Genomic DNA, 21,349 nt, shown 5'->3' with positions numbered 1-21,349 from the left:
AAAATGAATATCGAACAAGGCAAACTTCAACAAAGGTGTAGTTTATTAAATTAACCAAACATTACAAAGTAAACAGTCCCACTGGACTGGACTGACTGTAGAACCACGTACACATGAAGCCAACATCAAGAAAGTTCCTTCAGGAAAACTAATGAAAACTAAAGAAATGGCACTAACTTGTTAGCAAAAAAAACAAAAAAGGCATCAGAGGAAACACAAATGAAGGTTTTTGACATTTAGGTAAATGAAAAATAATAATAAATAAATGAGCAAAAGTATCTTTGTTTAATCCAAATAACCAAATGTCAAAGTTTAGTGCACATGCTGACAAATTGAACCAAAATGTCTGAATGGGGAAAAAGGAAGAAACCAAGAAGGGAAAGCTGAAAACAGTACAAGACAATAAAACCAGGAGGATGAGGAAACCAAATGAAACGATTTTCACACCATATGTGGACACATTTATGACGAACATCGCTGCACGACACTGAAATGAAGCTGCTGATGAGAAGCAGCAGAAACACTAATCTTGCATAGACTTTTCGTATTCCCCACTGCATAGACAAGACACTGCAGCTGTTTATGAGGTGGTAGAAATTCAACAGAGGTGTAGATTTGCTCAGGCATCATATTGTTAAAGGCAGAAATGAGGATTTATTGTGTAAAATGGATATTTATCTGAATGTCTGTAAGAAAAGAAAACGCCGGACCATTGTTTTGTTCATCTTCCAGCTACAACAGTTTTCCCTTGTCTTCTTTTAATTCTTATAAAATTGTACGCCTGCAGGGCTGGATTCTTGGTACCTTAATGCCTACTTTTTTGATGCAGCAAGCAAAACAAGTTTAAAGTCCAGTCCCGTGTAGTGAGGTGTAAATACAAACATCTGAACCACAACACTGAGAAGATTTAGACAGTCCCCTCTAACAAACAGTGTTAAACACATCCAGAATGCTGTGGACATCCTGCATAGACGGTACAGAGCTGGTAGATAAATCCAGCGTAGGGTCTTAAAGACTGAAATAGTGACTAGTTTTTGAATAACAAAGCTGAAGAGGAGGTTCTGTTTGGAACAAGCACCAGTTTTACATTCAGTAATGCACAGGGTATGTTGGAGTGGAGATGCATTCAGTAGTTCCGCTTTTATCATCCTGTTGGTTTAAGAGTGGATTTGGTTGCAGCGTGTATTGCTCCACATGTGGAAACTGTTCAAAGTAACAAATGGACCAACGGTCCTAAAAAATGGCAACGAGTAAAGAAACACATTTATTTTGCCTTTCAGGGTCACAGTCTGAATCTGCCAGGGTGATAAAGGAACCAAACGGCGGCGGCAGCAGGTGCAGCCAAGTTAAAGTGTGCCAAGAATGCAAATATTTTGCAACTTGGACAAAAAGAACGACTTTTAAAACAGTTCCATGCAGGATTGAGAACGTGTATATCAAGGTGCAGTGCTGACTAAACAGTCACTGTTCAACAGGCCAACACAAAAATGCTCAAATGAAGCATCAGATTCAACACTAGTCGGTTACGAAGCACTGAAATTTAAATGAACATATCATATTTACTTGCGTATAGTGGTAAATACACAAGTTAAAGTTCAATTTCACTGCATCGGGTGCAGAATATACTTTCATTAGTCACAAAGTGCGTTTGGGAAGAAAATACTAAATCTATCTTTGTAACTCAGTCAGTGCATCAAATAAAGAACTTTCTGATTGAAAGTGGGAAAAACTTGTACATATTTTTTATAATGGAGAAAACTGGGGCAGTATTGAGCTCTCGTTCAACCAGTAATACTATACTTACTAACATCTTTTTTCAAACCTTCCAGTTGCGGTAACATTTTATCATTTTAGTACTGAATCATAACTTTTTAGTTCTTCCGTTACGACAAAGAACATTCACTGTAACTTAAAGTAAAATGTAAAGCCACCAGCGTCGCACTGATTCCTCGTGTTGCTGCAGTTTCGGGCCGGCAGTGCAGCACTGCCATCTCACTATACATTTATAAAATGTAGCACTTTGAAAGTACAGCACAGGAGCTGAAGGCAGAAAGGAGAAACATCCTCATCTGATATGTTTACAGAAAACCCCAGAAACCGAGATTGCACACATGCCTCAGTACCTACACATATTTTTGTTTTTTGGGGTTTTTTTTGTAGATAAACACTGAAATATACATTTAAAGCATAAACACAACTAATGCACATTAAAGCACGTCGCCTTCCCTTTCTGACCAGAGTTCCTGGTTGCTCCGGTTTGAGATCTTGATAAGGCAAAGCAGCTGGTCTGTGAGGTTTCTTCCATAATTTTCACTTTTGTCACAGTCATCTGTCAGTCAGTCCTCTGGCTGAAAGACAGGTTGTAAAAGATGCAGGGGTGGGGGCGATGGGGTGGGGGGTGACTTTAACTGCTAGAAAGTCGACGGTAAAAGTAGATGTAGCCCAAGTCTTTTGGAGGCCTTTCTGACAGACACACTTTGTGGTCGTTGTAGATCACCCACCTGCAGAAAGAAAAATGTTTCAAAAAAGTATTTTTACATATATATTTTTTTGTTTGGGTCAAGAAATCATATCCAAATGCATTTTTTTTAAAGGAAAAATATGTTTTTCCACACAGATGATTTCAGGAACATGAAACAGTTATTAAAACTTGTATTTTTTTTTTTTTTGACTATCAAGGAGGTCTGGGTGCTGTCAATGTTGTTAAACAGATCAAATCAAAATATTACAATTTTTGGAAGTGTCTGCACCTCACCTTCCTTCCTTTTTGATGTGACAAACATAATGTCCAGACATTGTGGATGCTCCCATGTGGCTGATGAAGGCAAAGAGTTCATATCCTAAAATAGGAAGACAGCCAGAAATAGAATAAGCTACAAACTAACAGATCGCTGTTACGTTCTATAAATGAACGGATGTTTTTCACAAGTGCTGTCAGAATGAGATACAGTGAAAGAAAACCAAATAGGTACTTTAATCAGTATTTGTCCGTTTTAACATTGTACTTCTCAAAAACAAGCCATAAACACACTTGTTAAAGACAATAGCTCCAATAAAAATATTTTTAAAGATGAAGCTCAGTAATTAAAATTATTTTTTATTAAAGTTTTCATTAAACAATCCACTTCTTTCTGAAACACCAAGATCTGAAGGTATCTTCAGGCAAAGATCAACAACAGGTCAAATCAAGGTCAAACTTACGTCCCGGTCCATCTTTGACTCGGGGGCCTGACACGTCTCTGTCTGGGGACAGCGTAGAGTCGCTGTGAGAGTTGGTGTTGGAGAAGGCGTTGTCATTGGGCTCTGTGTCGGCCATGTCTGAAAGGGTGTCGCTTTCCTCTTCCTGTGGGTGGATGAAGATCCAGTCGAGTGCTCGTTCCAGATTATTGTTCTGGAAAATTGTAAAGGCAAAGTTATGGACAGTTCCTGCATCCCAGTGATTTAAAAGTTCCTGTAAATACCAGAGGTATCAGTTTCACACACATTATCATCATCATCAACCCCACCACTACAAGCAGGAGGCAGTAATGTGCTCATGTCTGTAGGATGTACATTTACGATTCAACATTTACAGAGAAACAAGTGGAATAAATGCTACTACAACTGGAATGATGCAAAGATTTAATAAAATGCTTCTGAGTAGAAATGTTGTCTTTTATGTTGCACTTCATGCAAAAATCTCAGGAAAACCAAAAGCACCAGTATCCTGATACATGCTCAATAATCTAGGTAGAAAAACTAAAACAGTTAAGTCAAATCCTCTGGACAGATTCAAAAAATAAAAAATAAAAACTTGTTGAAACCCAACATTGTTCAGTCAGGTCATCTGAACAGTTTCTTTCTTTTCTTTTCTTTTTGTGCTGAGACGTTTCGTCCTTCACAACGTCTCAGCACAAAAAAAAAAAAAGAAACCGTCCAGATGACCTGACTGAACATTGTTGCATTTTATATCTGGATTATTGAGCATGAACTTTGGTGTTTTGAACCACTTTTGCATGACTGCCTCAGAGGAGCCGATGGGGGAGAGGGTGGGCCCCAGAGGCCATCTTACCACCAGCAAAACCATTTTTCCACTATGGAGTATGTTGTTTGTGGGAATCAGTTTTGTTTGGTGGCTTCTCAGATTGAGAAAGTCCTTTGGATGATGGACGAAAAGTAACAGCACACAAAAAAAAAAAAGAAACCGTCCAGATGACCTGCCTCAACATTGTTGGATTTTATACCGGGATTATTGAGCATGGACGTTGGCTTTATTTTATGAATCCGTCCAGAGAACCTGACAAAAAAAAAAAAAACAGTGTTCTGATGAACATGGTGAAGATTTTCTTGGGGAGGTGAACGCATCAATCTCTGCTAAATCCCAGAAAATGTTTGTTTTTAATCCAAAACAGTGGTGAGAGAGTCTAAGAAGTGCCTGGGGAGAACGAAGGATGATGGTGTCAGTTTTTTATCTCTATGTGAGGTCAGTGTGGCTGGGAAGAAAATGTCCCTCATTCTAAATATGGGCTGACAGTAAACCAGCAGTGAGATTCTTCTTTGTTTCACACAATCGTCCCTCAGGAGGACGATGCATTCGTTGTTTTTTTCCCCACGTTAACAACAATATTGTGGCTGGCAGGGAGATCAGTGGCGTTACCAACGATAAACATGGAAGCCTGACGTCTATTTTTGTGTTGCACCAACAGTCTGGGGGGCTATTTTTTGCTGAGGAGGCAAACTGAGATACGAAACATGAAATGTGAGAACAAGAAGCCATTTCAAGAGAGGGGAACCAAAACATCTGCTGCAGGTGCATTTCCTTTCATTCAACGAAAATAAAAGTGAATCCTTTTCACATTAAATGTTTTTGTGTGCTCTGGATAATTGTAAAAAAATGTCTATGTGTCGCTGATCTTTATGTTGTTCCCTTAAACAGAGGGGGGGTGGGGGTCATGTGCTGCTGGAATTATTGGTAAACAGCATGTAGAGAAGACATCTTAAATCCCTCCGACTTGCAGGACCTAATAAATTTGCAGTTTGGAAAGTGAACAAGTAGGTCAGCCAAAGCGCTTTCAGACTCCCAGAGCTGGATCTCCATCATCTCGACCCTTATCTGCCCTCTTTCTCAAACACCACTTCACTTCCTGTCCTCCTCCTGCTGCTGCTGCTTTCTTATACACTTTTGACACCATTTTAAAATCTAACCTCCAGTTTTCAGTTTCCTTGCAGTCATTACTGTTGCGTTACAGCCGTGCACTTCACAGTGTCACTTGTGACACTGTGTGGGTGGTTCTTTGTCCTCCCATTTGCTCTTACTCAAGTCGGATTTTCTTCCACTTCCCGACTCTTTATGAGAAGCAGACTAAACCACCACCTACAGAAAACTTCTACACTTCATCTGGTCAGACAGGAAGGCCACGTCGGCCCACGCTGGCTGCTTAGATCCTTTTGTGATCAGTTAAAAAATAAAATTATTGTTTCTTATCTGAAAGTTGTTGAAAGGCCTAGCATTTTCCTGAAGGTGAGCGACGATGATAACGTTTGGAAGAAACATTATATACAAGTCTGTAAAAAGTATGTTTTGAAGTAGAATTAATCTGCAAACGTTCAGCAAAGAGTTTTCTGTGAGAAAAAAAACAACAAAACAAAGAAAGAGAACTGACTGTAGCTTTGAGCGCATTGATGCTGTGAGAGCGAGGGAAGCCCATCGATGTGAGGATGGCGACGCTCTCCTCGGGGGGCGAGATTCCCAGTGGTGTGGCCCCCATGGTGCTGTCGCTGGCGGGGGGACCGGGATCCATCATGGAGGGCAGAGTGAGTGGTTCTGCAAAGTCTGAAAGGGAGGAAGAAATAATTAGATTTTTTTTTAACTAGTTACTAAATATTTTTTATAAAAAACTGAAGGAAATATTAAGCAATAACTTCGTACAGGTTGGTTTTAATTTGTAAAATATTTTGACGATTCATTGTTTTATTAGGCCTTAATGTTTACTCACCAGTATTTAATCATTTAAAGATAATTCAAGAGTGCTGCATACGACACAAACGAATATACAGCCATACAGCACCGGCCCTGACAAGTAAAGAACTTGTATAGCATTTGACCTTGACCTGTGACCTTCAACTTGAAGCTGGAGTGATATGTGACGTTTTGTTAAATTATCTTGAGAGGCTCAGCAGTTATAGGCGGGACAAGACAGCATAAGGATGTGTGGACGTACAGACCGACGAACAGAGACTACATAGAATAATAATAATCAGGGGGGGGGGGGGTAAGATTTGGATAATTTTACCAAATTTGAAAGTGAGAGTGATGAAACTTCAGAGGAAAAAAATGCAGAATTTTATAAAAATCTAAATATTCAGTTCTGAAAAAGCGAACGGATGTGTCAGTTTTCTGCTATGTTCAACACAGAGCGGTGCAGCTTTGATTTACTCGCCCGAGTTCTGTTGACAAATTTCAATATTTTTTTTAGCAAAATTCTCAAATTGGTAACTTTTATTTTTATAGCGACAAATCAATCAAAGCTTGTTTTACACGTTGGTTGGTGTGGCTGTGTTGCTTAGAAACTAACCTGCTACATGTTGCTGAAGACCTGAAAACACTTTAATTATCATTTGCTATAATTATTCCTTTTTCTCTACTTTAAAAGCTTAGTGCTTAACTCGTGAGACCTTTTCACATACAAGTTGAAATAAAACTCACAAGGCTGTATGTTTTGTTGTAATTTAGAACAAGACAACAAAATCACATTTCAGGTAGAAACTTGAACACAGCAGTTTTATGATCAGTTCTCACAATTCAGATCCAATACAAATAGAAAAAAACAAATCACGTTAACAGGATAACTGATGGGATAAGAATTCTGTACTGGAAAATCCACAAATCCACGATGTGGCATGCTCATGATAAAGTCAACAATGTCATTTATGTTTTCAAAAACCATATGTTTTTGTTGAGATGCTCCCAAACACAACCATCTTCTCTATGCGTTACCCTTGGAATACTTTTGCAACCCATTATCTTACATTGCATATTTTATTTAACTGGTATTACCCTAGAAATTTGATTTCACGGAGAGTTTTCTCCAGGTATTCTAGTTTCCTCCCGCTAAGCAAAAACATGCATGTTAGGCTGATTGGTAACTCTAAATTGTCCCTAGGTGTGAGTGAGAATGTTTGTCTCGTTTGTCTCTATGTGTCCTGTGATGGACTGAGACCTGTCCAGGGTGTACCCCGCCTCTCGCACAGTGATTGCTGGACATGGGCACCAGTGACCCCTGCAACCCGAAAAGGAAGAAGCAGGTCAAGATAATGGATGAAAGGATGGATGGATGGGCCACTGAAGATTTCTGTGTGTGTGTAAATTAGACCAATATTTATTGGCCATGACTGATTTATTATAGCAATAAAAGCATAAAATGTCCAAGGAGGTAAATACTTTTTACAGGCAAGGTTTACAAGATGTTCTGCTTTTATGCAAGTACCGGTAATGTAATTTGAATGAACAGCAAAAAATATCTTCCAAAAGATTTTCATCATTTAAGAAGTTTTTGCTACTCTTTACTGGCTTATGCAAGTTTGATACAACCGACTCAGTCGGGGGTTTTCATCAAGATTGATACGACTCTTTGAATCACACGCTTTTTGCTTTTTGACAGTTCCTAGAGAAGATTTCAGAGATAGTTCTGTGTAACCAGAGAGCAATACCAGTGAGTGTGTAACAAACCAACTTCTCCACAGGGGTACTTTATGAACGCATGTGATTCATTTTTAGCTTTCATTACAGGATGTAAATAATGTTTACACAATTGTTCTCCCTGATGTTGTCAAAGGGTCATCTCTGTTTACCTGCTGTCCCTCAAACTGGTCTCTAAATCTGTTCAGATTGTAAAAACAAAGTTTAATAAGGTCTCCACTGCCACATCAAAATAAAAATGTTTGTCTGTGGAGTCCAAACACACGTAAGTAAGCATGAACTTAAAAAATAACCACTATGCCAAAAACAACTGAAATGAGCTAAAAAAAAAAAAAAAGAAAATATAAAAATAGTATGCTGAATTTTAGCTGAAAAGGAAGAACGAGCCTAAGTTAGTAAAAGAAAGAAAAAAGAACACATATTTGATGAATTAGGTTTAAATAAGGTGAAATGAGCTAAAAAAAATGTGAAATTAGCAACAAAAAAAGGTAAAATTGCAAAAAAAATAGCTGAAATGTAGCTGAAAAGGCAAAAAGAAGCTTAAACTATTCAGAAGGAAGTGGAAAGAATTGAAAAAAACAACAAAAAAGTGGAATTAGCTGACAACTCAAAAAACTAGCATAAAACAGCTAAACAGTAGAAGATGAAAGGGGCATAACAAGCTAAAATTAGCAGAAAGAAGTTAATTAGGCTGAAAGTAGCAGAAGTTAACAGAATTTATTTATCTGAGAACGTTTGAAATTAGCTAAAAACAGCTGAAAAGTTGCTAAAAAAAAGAAAGAAGCTAAAATAACCAGAAGGTAGTGGAGCGAGCACACTTTTGCTGAATTAGGCTGAAAGAAAAAAAAGTTGAAATGAGTGCAAAATAATGTGAAATTAGCTAAAAAAAAAAAAAAAAAAGATCAGAAAAACATCTAAATATTAGCTGAATTAGCAGAAAAATCTGAAAGGAGCATAACAAGCTGAAATTAGCAGAAAAAAGTTAGAAGAAGCACAAAAATGTTGTAGTTAGCAGAAAAATCTGAAAGGAGCACAAAACAGCTGAAAACACAGCTAAAATTAGCTGAAAATAGCTGTAAAAATGTTTATATTTGCAAAAAGAAGCTGAACCAGAACAAAATGTGAAAGGAACAGTAAAAGATTGTAAACAGATCTAAAGAATTGAAGGAAGTAAAATGAGCTCAATTCACTTCCTATGAGAAAAAAAAGTAGCAGAAAAGGCTCAAATATTTCAAAAAGCTAAAGTTGCACCAATACCAAAAGTCATAGCAGGATTGTCCTGAACGAGCTGAACATTTTGATACATGATTTGTTGAAAAAGCTTGAAAACTGTGGAACGAGTCACACAGAAAAATATACAGAAGAAAAATGGATCACAATAGTGTGAATGCTTCACAAACATTCACACAAGAACAAAAATACTATTGGTCTATTTGATGGCCCAGAGATCATTTGTCCTTGATCATATTTTTGCATTTAACAAAAGTGGAGGCTCATTCAATTTTAGTGTAAATGATTTGTTTAAACTGCTCTTGTTTGTTTTAACCAGCTTTATTCTCAAATAAATATTGAGTATAAACAATGATGGTAACAATTTTACTGAAATGATGTGTTGGAATGATTGGAAAGCAAAAAGGAACTAAACTTACTTAAACATCCTGTAATACTGAAGTAAAGAGTCTGAATGCTGTCGTTCTGCAGATGCATTAAACCCACTTAAAACCCAACCAGCAGGAAGCTGCTCTAATTTTCATCTACTGTAAAAGCTCTTTACAGCTAGTCAGGGAAAAATAAATGACATGAGTCAACACCTCAAGGGAACAGCTCTATTAGACTGAATCAGCTCCTGCAAAGGTTCTGATGAGAATCACTTATTGTACATAAAGTCCATACAGCTCATAAAACCCAGACAACCTCGTTCTAGAACATACACTAGGAGATTAAATATGATGTGGCTCTCACTTTAAATTACCTTTGTGCTTGAAAAGCGTCCCCAAAAGATAAAAACTTTGCTCTTTGTGTTATACATTGTGTCGTACCCGTCCTGGTCACCTCTGGATGTAGGTAAAGTCAGCTCACAAAAACAATTTCATGAATTTATTTAAATTGTATCTTCCTTTTCACAATCACCTACACTCCCTTTACAGTATCACTGCACTGTTTCAGATCAGGGTACATTTGCAAGGGGGAAAAAAATGTATTAATTGGTTTTGTTATGTTAAAATTAGACCTAAGCACTTTAATAACACCTGATACTGAAGTCAAGAGGTGAAAATGGTTTTTTTCTGCGTTGCTGTGTGTGTGGATGCATGGGCTACTTTTTGCTTGAACTTAAACGGCATTACCTCTTGACATGAACCCTGTTATGACCAAAATATCTCACAAACCACTGGAAGTAACCACTCATTAACTTTTGGAGTCACCAATTCAAGATGGTGACCACAGCTAATCAACATAAACGAACTGGCTGTGACTCAGTCAGTTATACAGATGCTGAGCTGAGGTTTTATGTAGAAGTGGCAGAGGACGATGCTCAACACTGAAAACTAACAGGTCACATAATGTAGCATGACACTATGCATGTCATTTACAATGTTGGAACAAAATGGCTACAACTTCATCTCTTTCCAGCACAGGATCTGAATATGAAACTACTAGGTGGCAACAAGGAATGCTAGACCTTTCATATAAAACATGCTGTCAAACTGAGGCAGCACCTTCAGGTTGATTAACTATTTGGCATTTGTGGGGAAAAAATAAATAAATAAATAAATAAATACATATTTAAACAGGTTATGATGGCATTTGATTAATTTTACCAGAAGCTGTAAACACATCAAGTTGTGGTCAAAGCCAACATCTGACATGTGTCTCCTTCTTTAATCTCCACGTCTGCACACCGTTCAGTTTTATTTCAATATTTATTTAGGAAAGATAAAAATGCACAAATAAACCTCAATAATAGATAAAATTTGTCTAATGGATCGGTCCAGTTTTCCTCAGCTCAGACTGTTGAAACTGTGAAAGTTTGACACAAATACCGTATTTTCAGGACTATAAATCACACTTTTTTATCGTTTGGCCAGTCCTGCGACATATAGTCCAAAGTGACTTATATAAGTTTTTTTTTTCTATTCATGATACAATTTTTGACCGACGTGCTAAATGTTCACTCATACCGACCTGAACCAAAGAGTAACCATTACCATTTGCAGCCACAAGAGGGCCCTCTAGGCTTTTGACAACTACATGTTGCTCCTCTTCTGCTAAAAACCCTCAGAAGCGACAGCGAGGATGGTAACTTGCTTGTCGGATTTGTTGGCTTGTTATGTTAATTAAGCCTGTTCAGGACTCCAGGTACCTTCTGTGTGTTATTGTTATTTCAGATTAAATGTCTGTTCTTGCACTTTGTGAAATACACTTCTAAATAAATGCGACTTATATGTTTTTTTCCAGTTCATGAGACATTTTTTGACTGATGCGACCTATACTCCAGAGCGCCGTATATTCCAGAAAGTACGGTATACATAAGATGTGCCTTTGCTTAAATTAACTGTCTTAATCCAACATGCTCATTCAAAGCATGACAAGCATCTCCCTCAGCTTTGTGTTGCCATGATTTGTGCACTGTTTCTTACCAGGCTCCTCCATGTGGGCTATGATCCAATTGAAGGCCATCTCAGGGCCCATGTTGCCAGTATAGTACACCGCCTTCCTGCAGGCCTCCAGTGGAAATCCCATCTCTGCCAGCTGCATAACCGCCGCCTCATCGATCTCCGGAGCTGCAGACGCAACAAACTAACATCAACACCTAAACATGCACTCACTGATTCAGCAGTACCAGTAACGCTTGTTCTTTGGGACTCATTAAACACAAAAACCTAAAAAGAACCAGCCCCAGGGAAAACTTTTTTTTTTTTTTTTTTACTGGGATAAGATTTGTTATGAAGAGAAATGAGCCTAGCCAAAAAAAAGGGCAGAGCTTCATTCAAAAATTAAGTTTGCCTGGAAGCAGAGAGCACCTGGAGCACCTGCTCAGGTAGTCAAAGGTTCCGCTCAGCAACATTCATCACTGCTGTCTGCAGCCCAAAATACATTTCCAAGTAAAAACTTGCATGTGTCCTACACATTTGTTCAAACAGTCCGGCTCAGAAGAGGAATGAAATACTCACAGTCTGATGAGCTCATGGAGTTATCTGAAAGAGAAGAGGAAAAACTGTTAATGACGTCGCACAGTGAGACCAATAATTACTTGTGTTTTCTTTGTTTATACTGATGCAGCACCTTGATAGTGTAATTTTTTTCATGCAGATACAATTTACCAATGTTTTTTTAAATGCTTCACAACCCTAAAGTTACGAAAGTAAAATCAGACTTCTTTGAAGAGGAGCGCAGCAACATAACTCCGTGTGTGTTCGAGCATTTATTTGCAAAAAAACCCTAAATAAATACTCAAACAAAATATAATAAACTATGTTTACGGTTATTAAGATACCAAAAAATATAATAAGAGACCTTTGAATTTGTTTTTAAAACAAAAATTGATTATGTGGTGAGAATTTGTTCTTTTTTTTTTTTATTATTATTGCTTTTTTATAAAACACACACATCAAAGCAAAGTTTCACAAACATAAATGCTAAAATTCAGGCATGTTTGAGTTTAAATACCTGCACTTGAGACAATTTTAAAAACTTATACTGTATATATATTAGGAATAAATACATACAAAAGATCCTATAAATCATGTAAAGGCTACAGTATTCTTTAAAAAATGCAGATCAAAAACTATTAAGTAACTAACTGAATTTACCATTCCACTTTATTTATAAAGCACTTAAAACAGCAACAAGGCCAACCAAAGTGCTGGCATAACTTTGACCTTTATGAGGTCAACCTTGGCTCAGTTTTAATCTAGTCTGTTGATCTTTACATGGGAGCATAAGAAAAGGCTTCATGTAGGAATCAAACCAAGGAAGTTACATTAATGCTGTTCTCATCTTAAAAGTATGCCCATCTACTCTCCACAATCACAAGGTTAAGGGATGTGGGTGGTGGTGGTGGGGGGGTGCGATGTTAACCCAGGGCTCACTACAGGGAGTGGGGGGCCTCTGAAACCCTGGACTGAAAAGGGTGCTGAAAATATGTGTGGAAGTTATTGATCAAGTGAAAAAGATGGTTTGTACACAGCGACCTGAATTTTGTGACGTGTTCTGTTGCAGAGTTCATGCTTAAATTTGTTTCACATATGAAGTTGTGCTTTTTATTTTTATTCATAATATTCATAGTCTTCATAATAATACTCATAATATTCATAGACTGTGGTTAAGTTTACTAATTTTGGTTTTGCAGGAAAAAAAAAAAAAGGAAGGAAAAACTTAAAGTGAGTAGTAATTTATTCTGTGTAACTAGCCTAATTTAATTCAATACCAGAAGCAATTTAAATGTTCATAAAGAACAGAACAGATTCGTTATATTTGCTTCTTGCTTCTACTCCATATTTGAACTGAGAGGGATAATAAGACAACACAAAGATTTAAGGAGGAAGATTGGATTTTTTTTTTTTTTACCTTATTATTGTCTAGTGCAGAAGGTGAAAGGGTGACAATGTTTGTGCATGTGTCTGTGTGTATGTGCATTTTGTTCTGTACTGTTAGCATAATATAATATGAATCAATGAACAGTTTTTAATGAAATGTTCAGAAACTAATCACTGAGTTGACATTTAAAAATAACTGACTGAACTTTGTAATTTCTCATCAGATCGTAGTTAAAATTGGCTTGAAAAATATTCGGCAAGGAATACTAGGCTTTTAATTTATTCTGTTTTAACCTAATAACAAGCTAAACAAACCCCTCAAAATGTGCATCCAATATGTAATCCAATAATTCTAATTGTTGTTTTGGTGCATCGAAAATAAAAACGCAAAAACAATTAATTTTTTTTCTCCAAATAGTTCAAAAGTATGTGATGGAATAGACAATAAACAGAGTTATGAGTGATACTGTGATTCAGTCAGCTTAAAAGAAAACACATTTGCGTGGCACTCTGTAATCAATGACAATCACTGATCTGTTCTGACAGAGGAGGGAACCAATGATTCATCACCACTAACGCCAGGAAGACGATAACGAGCTGCTGCTGCATTCACAACAAACAAAAGCCAAATATCCGACTGGATCAAAAAACAGTAAATTATTTACTCTGACCTCTTTTTAGTCCACAGTTTATCCTCATTATAAACTCAGAGAAATAGATTTCAAAATAGCTACAAAAAACTTTTCTATATTAAAATATTTTAGACATAAGGTCTTAAATTGATTTTTTTTGCTGTGACCCTCCAGAATAACTAATACAGCTGTAGTGTGTACTACTGCAGATAATACTATTTTAGATTATTTCAGATATAAAATGTACAACCGAGGACTTTTTATTCAAAACCCAGTTCCATTTGGTTTTGAATAGAGCTGCAGGTAAAGCACATCCTGTTCAGCCCCGAGATATTACTGCCCACTCACACTAATGAGCTTAATTCCCTTTCCTATTCTGTTTGCTGCACAGAAATGTAAATTCCTAAAGTACTTTTTAAAATATCTCCAGTTTTCAGAAAAATCTGAAGTGTTCCTCTGAACGCTCCCTGTCCATCCACTAACATTTTAGGATAATGTGGATAACTCACGGCAGATGAGTTTCCAACAGAAGGAGGAAAAGCTATTACAGAAAGAACTGCTCATTTCAAGCTCATAAATTAAAAAAAAAGTATTCAGACTAACCTGTATAAATAAAGGTGGAATGAATGAATTCAGCTTGGTGTATAAGAAAAATGCTACAAAATTACAGTATTATTTCTTAAAAGAATACATATCTGCCACGGCCTTGCATTCCATTGTAATAAACAAAGATCTCACGTGTTAGCGCTCAGAGTACGTGATGGTGATGACGCTCAGATATTTGAGCTAATATCTATAAAACTGATGGAGTTTCAGACATTACACTTAGCTACACTTTGAACACAACTTCCTGATAATTATAATTATTTTCTTTTGAAATCCATTTAGTCCTTAAAAGAGATAACTTGAGTTGCTTTGACCAAATTTCACATAATTTGTCCAAAAAAAAAAAAAAAGGAAAAACTTCTACTCTATCCAGAGCTTACCCGGCAGCATTGTTGGACAAAGTCAGATTTGTGCCGACTCAATAAAATGACCAAAACATGTTAAAGTACCACCAAATAAAAGCACAAATGCTCCAGGTAAACAATGTCCTTTAACAGTTCCAACAGAGCAGTGACATTAAAAATGTACAGCAAAAAAAAAATGCCCAAAGTAATTAAAAAAGTGCCATTTTAAATTTTCTTTCAAGAGTTCATGCATGAACCCTGATGCTGATGCTGCTGGCCACTAATGGTGATTCATGGGAAAACTGTGAGGTCTGAGTGAGAAACATTTGATGCGTCAAATGAAAACAGAACACATTCATTTCCCATTTCCATTTAAAACCTATATATGTTTGAAAATAGTACAAAGATCTGTTAAATGCAGACGACATATAGATTTTAAATATGGCAATTTTTGAAATTTATCGACAGAAGCACAAATCTTAAAAGCTAAAACAGCAGCCGCCCCCAACAAACATCTGCAGAAAACAAGCAATTAGTAATGTGTAAATTGTGCTTCCCAAGGAGACTATTTTATGCTTTGATGTAGTTTAATTTTAAAGCAACACACAGTGTGAATAGCAACATTTTACAGAGAAAGTTTTGCTCGTTAAAGCATGATAATGCCAAAACATATTCTGTATGCATCATAAGAACAATGCTCCAGAGTAAAAGTCAGCAGTTCAGACGAGTCATCTACAGATGATGACCTTCAGAGCATCTCACAGAAACAATACAACTCAGGCTTTAACATTTAAACTTCGACATTAGGCAAGAATAAAAGATTTAACTGTTTGGTCTTTTCATGTCTGAAAAAATGATGAAGTGTTTAAAGAAAAGTCTGGTTAAGTCATAGTTTGAAATTTTTTGATCTGGTTTAAATTCCAAAATAAGAAAAAAATCTATTTCACAAAAGTAAACTGAATAACCCTTTGTATCCTTCATGTTTTGCACTGCATTTCAGGTTTTTTAAGTAACAGGATTTTATCTGAAGCTAAACTATTAAACAAAGAAACTGCACCGTGAAACTGTACAACTCATGACCTGACACCAGGATCGGTTTGGCATTAGACCATTCCTGATGGCAGTCAGTGTCATACCTCTGGAGTCTTCAGGCAACACGATGGGAGGCAGGAGGTCAGGCAGCTCCTCTTCGCCTGCCTGCAGCCCTGTGGCCCGGAGCCGGCTTAGATCCAGAAAGTCTGGAACATCTATGGCCAAGTCTGCACGACAGATACGGACTAATGTGAACAGAAGGGAGCACCTATCCATGCAGGTGAACAATTTCTGAATTGAACCAGTTAGACAGAAATTTAATATTAAACTGTAGTTTGGTGCCCTCTGCTGGAAATTTTCTTAGTAATATCAATCAAACTAGTGACAAAGCACAATAAACAGACATCTTAGGTCTCATTAATTACAATTTAAATTCAAAAGTTACCAAGTTTCTTTGGCACCCAGTCAACACCGAATGTGAATTTCTTGATCTGCACAATCAGATACTCTGGGAACGAGGCAAAACGGGAAGTTCTGAGGAGAAATAACGTTGAAAGAGAACATTTTGGAATAGTTTATTAAAACTACAAAGATGAGGTGAATTTAAAAAATAAAAATCACACGTGTGCTCACTTGACTCCAGCTGACTTGGCCTGCAGCGCTGAGCTCCAGAAGTCAGGGACATTTTCTGGTTCTGTGAAAGCCTGCAGACAAGCAGTGAAAGGGATGCGTGCTCGCACCGGTTCAGGGAGAGCCCGTATGTTCTCCTCAGCTTCTTTTCTCTTGGCTTCATAGGCCAGCAGCTCCTCTGGTAATATAGAAACAAAGTTCAAAATCGCTGGATGTGTAAAATGACTAAGATGATCCTCTTTATTAAAATATAAAAATACCCCCAACGTTATAAATTACTATTTGGATACATTACATTAACTCCTTGAAATCATAAATAATTACACATTATTATAGATTCAGTTATGGTAAGTAACAGCTCATAAATATAAAGACATAACAGATTGTTTTAATGTAAATATGTCCACCTTCTGAGATGTTTCAGAACAAAATCTGCTGATTCTTCTGACTGACGCCACCTGAGCTAATGAACCAGAGGAATCTGGGCTTCACACTGCAGCAGCACAGTGCAAGTGTGTGTGTGTGTGTGTGTGTGTGTGTGTGTGTATGTTGTGGGTATGCCACCCCGATACCTCGATTGGTGGCTGCCTCGATGGGAGCCGGCAGCTGGATGCAGTAGTCAACCCTCTGAGAGTAACGAACCCGTCGTGACTGACAGCACTGAACTCTCTCCTCCACCAGGAAGCGGAAAACATCGCTTGGATTCTCAGACCCGGCACTGTTCCTCTGTTAAAAACAACACTTAAGTTATGCAGCACTGAAAGTAAAATCGAAACCAATATGCATTTCAGGAAAGAACAAAAAACAGATGATTTTAAGTTGTTTGTTGAGGTGCTCTGGATGGCTGCATGACCAACACATTAACTGTGCAAGTAAAAAAAAAAAAAAACACCCAACAAAGCTTTATTTTTCATGCATTTGGTCGAGGTTTACCACCGTATCAAACTTTGTCAAAAGAGTCAACAAGTAAGTTAAAACTTTAAATTAAAATTATTTTTGAACAGCTACAGATAACAAGACTGTGAAAAAATGAAACAAAATATCATTTCCGGTGCACAATAAAGTCGAGACATGGACAACAACCACACTCCTGACCAACTTAACTATATTTAAATGAACTAATCAATTCCTTCTGTAAATTTAAAAATGACAAACCCTCAGTTTTCAAGTGGATGGAAAGTGCAACTAAAAGGAGGACTATAACATTCCTGTGTTTGTTATTGTTATCATTTTTTTATTTCTTTTTAAAGATATTTAATACAACAAATTTATTCAGCGAAGACAATGAAATTTGTTTCCAGATTTATTAAATTACAGACTTGTGTTTATGTTGGATTGTAGAATTTTTTAAAGCTTGTTCAATTTTCAATGTTTATTAGTCAAATGTGTCATCAGAACCCAAAGCTGTGCACTAAAAGTGTCATGTCTTATAATAAATACACTAGTCTAATTTTAGTCCAACTATTAAAACATTTTTTTAATAAAAATATACATTGAGGAGTACGATTATTCAAATATAGATACATCCGTCTTCAAAATGTTGAAAAATTCCAATCTTGAATGGCATTACTGAAGTAAAGACATTTAAAAAATAATCATAAAACACACAGAAAAGAAGCTAAAATAATAAAATATCAAGAATACATAAATTTGAAGTTTAAAATTAAATCATTGTTACAGTTATGTGTTATCAAGTGTTCAAAATGCAACTCTTTAACCCAGAAGCACAATTCATTTAAACACAGAGAGTTGTCTTTTTACACAAATGTGGCACATTAATGGGACACAGAGTTGCTCTGTGGCCTAAAACCTAATGTAGGTGGGGTCATTAAGGTTTTAGCCTGTGTATTTGAAGACTGTGATGAAAGATGGCATTACATCTTAAGGCACAAGTCTGCACAACCATTTCTGCAACACAGTCCTATTCTGAGAAGCAACAGAAATACACAAGTTATAATTTCACTCAGGCGCAGCGTGTGGGGTGACTGATGGTGGCGGCTTTAGTCAGGTCATCTCTAAATCAGCAGGTCGTTTACAGATACTGCAGCTGAGAAAGGCAAGCGAACGTTGTGGAAGCTTCTACAGATAATTAAACAAACGTCTACAGAAACTGTAAATGAAGCTGGGAGGACAGATTCAGTGTGTCTTGTGTTTAATATAAGAAACAGGAAGTACTGAGTTTCTACTCTGAGGATGCATTACACTCGAGGAAGGTTTGGGCAGGTTTTCTGGGCATCCTGTGTAACAGATAGTTTTGAACTATAAAAATAAATCCAGCTTGAGAGAAGCCATTCAAAGAAGCCCAATCAAAAAGATGGTGCAGTGTGTTTAATTAAAACTGGCCCCTGCCTTTCTAAAGCCTGTATGTGTCCATGTTTGGGCTAGGATTAAAATCTCCCAACCCATTTATTCAGGATCAATTTCTAGTAAGCAGACAAGTTTAATGCAAAATTGTAGAAGTCCCTCCATGTTTTTAAAAAAAATGCCGTAATACTACAATCAAATGTTTTCTCCACTGTTAAAGGAGACGCTTGTTGCTAATGAGAAACATGCAGTACTTAATGTGTTTCACTGTAATAGTGACTTTAATCTCGAAACATTTTCCTACAATAATAAAGTAGGTTGCTTTGGTGATCAATTTCAGACAGTTCCAGTGGGGTTCAAGCTTTATTTTAACTAGGGATGGGACTGATCCAGTGTCTGTATTGGATTCCGATCCAACCTGCAGAGATTTCCGATCCATGATGCATGTCTGTGCTGAAACGTCTCGGCACGTGATTCCCTGCCGGCTGCTCTGCAAGTTGGCTTCAAACCGTGGAATGGATTTCCTGAACGGAGGCGTGTCTCATGAAACCAGCGTAATAAGACCCGCCTCACATTTAGAAAATCCATTTCATAGTTTCCAGCCAGATAAAACATGAGCATTGAGGACTGAGCAGCACTGTGGCTATCGGTTAACCAACTTTTCATCGCAACATGTCCGCTGTGTGGAAGTATTTTACATTAGAAACACCACAAAGCAAGACAGCAACGTACAATGTTTGCAAAAAAAATGTTTTTGCATCGCAACCTACAATACAACAAAACTTAATCAAACATTTGAAAAAGCACCACATTAAAGAGCACGAGGGTTGTTTAGCCAGGCGGGAGAAAGACGAAAGGAGCCAGCAGAAATCACATCTGGAGTCATTCCAAAAGAAAGGTATACTTCCACCGGAAACCTGAATAAATACTGACAGTCAATCTGAAAGCCTTACAGTTGTTGTTTTTTTTTTAACACTGGACTTTTCCTGTTAACACGATTTCCCGTTTTCCTGACCTTATACTTACCTCAAGTTGCATTTTTAGACATTCATGCATATATTTGTACAAATTGTACTTGTCTGTAGAGAGGAGTTTATTACAGCCTCATATAAAGTCAATAATGATGAGGATATCAGAACAGTATCGGAATAGTATCTGTATTGATAGATATCCAGATTTAGGTATCGGGATCAGAAGTAAAAAAAAAAAAAAAAGTGGATCGGCGCATCTCTAATATTAACCAAATAAGGACTCCAACATTAATCAACTCATAATCATTAAAAAAGTTAGTTCCATACAATCTGTACTGCATATAAACATTAACCTGTCTGATCGTCAACATCCATGTAAACGCTTAAAGATTTATAGCAAAAGATAAAGGTGTCAAATTATTAACAGTGCTTCTGCAAAGCTGAGGGTAATCCCATTTTCAGATGTGAGATACAACAACCTGCATATCCACATGGAGCAGTTTGAGCTCGACAAAAACACAGCTTCACTCACCTCCACCAGGTTGATGAGGTGCAGGAGGAACTCGTGGGCATCTTGTTGTCTGTTGGAGGAAAACTCTAGGTGTCCCCTGCCAACTAGGGCCTTGAACATTCGAGGAGAGATGCCCCTCTGCTGGTGCTAGAAGATAAAAAAATGTGGATGAGCACTAACCTGTCTAGTACAGCTTTAACGAATAACTAGTGTCTACACTAACCAGGTACATCTGGTTGGTATAAGCCAAGCTGTCAAAGGTTAGAAGTACATATCACATCGTAAACTAAAGAAAGCATTAGGATGAACTTCATGATGATTTTCTAGCACTCACCAGTGTCACAACAGCGATATTTTCCTAATATGCAACAAAACTACCAGATTGCCATGTCAGGGGCAAAAATCCACAAACCCTTACACAAAACAAACCCAGTCCATCAGTAAGAAACCTTGCAGACTTTGTTTACCATTTTGATTGAAGAGTAAACAAATCCTAATCTATTTAGCCTACATTAAAGCTCTACATGCACTTTTGTTTTACACCAAAGATGTCTATAAAAGCACATCATTTTTTATGTATTTGCTTAAATCGGTTTCTTTCCTACATCATACACTTGAATTTCTCACATTCACATTGCAACTTGATGAAGCTTGATTTACAATTAAAAATTCTATGATTTATGAAACGTTAAGTTACAAGAAGCAACAAAATAGTTAAGTGCATACACATAAAAAGACCTATATGATATAAAAGATAAAACCGAGCAAGGAATCAGCCAGCCTACATTAATTTACATTTTCTCTGGTTATTAAACATCATTAAAAAATGTCTTAAACTATTACTAAATTTAATTCAGGTGCACAACCCGTTACTACTTCTTGGCTTAAAGTAGTTGTCAAGCAGCCAGCAGAGGTCTCAAAATGTAATTCTGATTCTGACATTTATTTAGAGGTTAAAAAAAAAAAAGAAGTGCGTTTTGAAATATCAATCTAGCCAGATCACTGTTAAAACACAAAAAAGTTCAAAAGCAAAATGTGTGTTACATTTAAATGACTGAATATTTACAATAACTAAATAAAAAAAACTAGTACCATTACTCTTAA

At 37.0% G+C, this 21,349-nt stretch overlaps 1 protein-coding gene across 1 annotated transcript in view; it reads right to left on the bottom strand.

The window, feature by feature from the left end:
• Nucleotides 1-2,079: 2,079 nt before the first annotated feature.
• The window catches only part of usp13 (ubiquitin specific peptidase 13), a 34,643-nt gene continuing 15,373 nt past the window's right edge, over nucleotides 2,080-21,349 (bottom strand). Inside the window, exons 11-21 of the mRNA XM_037674617.1 lie at nucleotides 20,267-20,392; nucleotides 17,032-17,185; nucleotides 16,463-16,637; nucleotides 16,275-16,363; nucleotides 15,934-16,056; nucleotides 11,851-11,874; nucleotides 11,317-11,460; nucleotides 5,643-5,812; nucleotides 3,202-3,391; nucleotides 2,756-2,840; nucleotides 2,080-2,501 (exon numbers count right to left, since the gene is read on the bottom strand). Of these exons, the coding sequence (XP_037530545.1) occupies nucleotides 2,405-2,501; nucleotides 2,756-2,840; nucleotides 3,202-3,391; nucleotides 5,643-5,812; nucleotides 11,317-11,460; nucleotides 11,851-11,874; nucleotides 15,934-16,056; nucleotides 16,275-16,363; nucleotides 16,463-16,637; nucleotides 17,032-17,185; nucleotides 20,267-20,392 (1,377 nt within the window). The 3' untranslated portion in view covers nucleotides 2,080-2,404. The remainder of the gene's footprint in view (nucleotides 2,502-2,755; nucleotides 2,841-3,201; nucleotides 3,392-5,642; nucleotides 5,813-11,316; nucleotides 11,461-11,850; nucleotides 11,875-15,933; nucleotides 16,057-16,274; nucleotides 16,364-16,462; nucleotides 16,638-17,031; nucleotides 17,186-20,266; nucleotides 20,393-21,349) is intronic.

This window comes from Nematolebias whitei, chromosome 3 (assembly GCF_014905685.2).
Source record: "Nematolebias whitei isolate Nwh7 chromosome 3, NemWhi1, whole genome shotgun sequence".
NCBI classification, from domain to species: Eukaryota; Metazoa; Chordata; class Actinopteri; order Cyprinodontiformes; family Rivulidae; genus Nematolebias; species Nematolebias whitei.
Note: the sequence above shows the minus strand (reverse complement) of the source record. Positions and strands in the feature narration are given on the sequence as shown.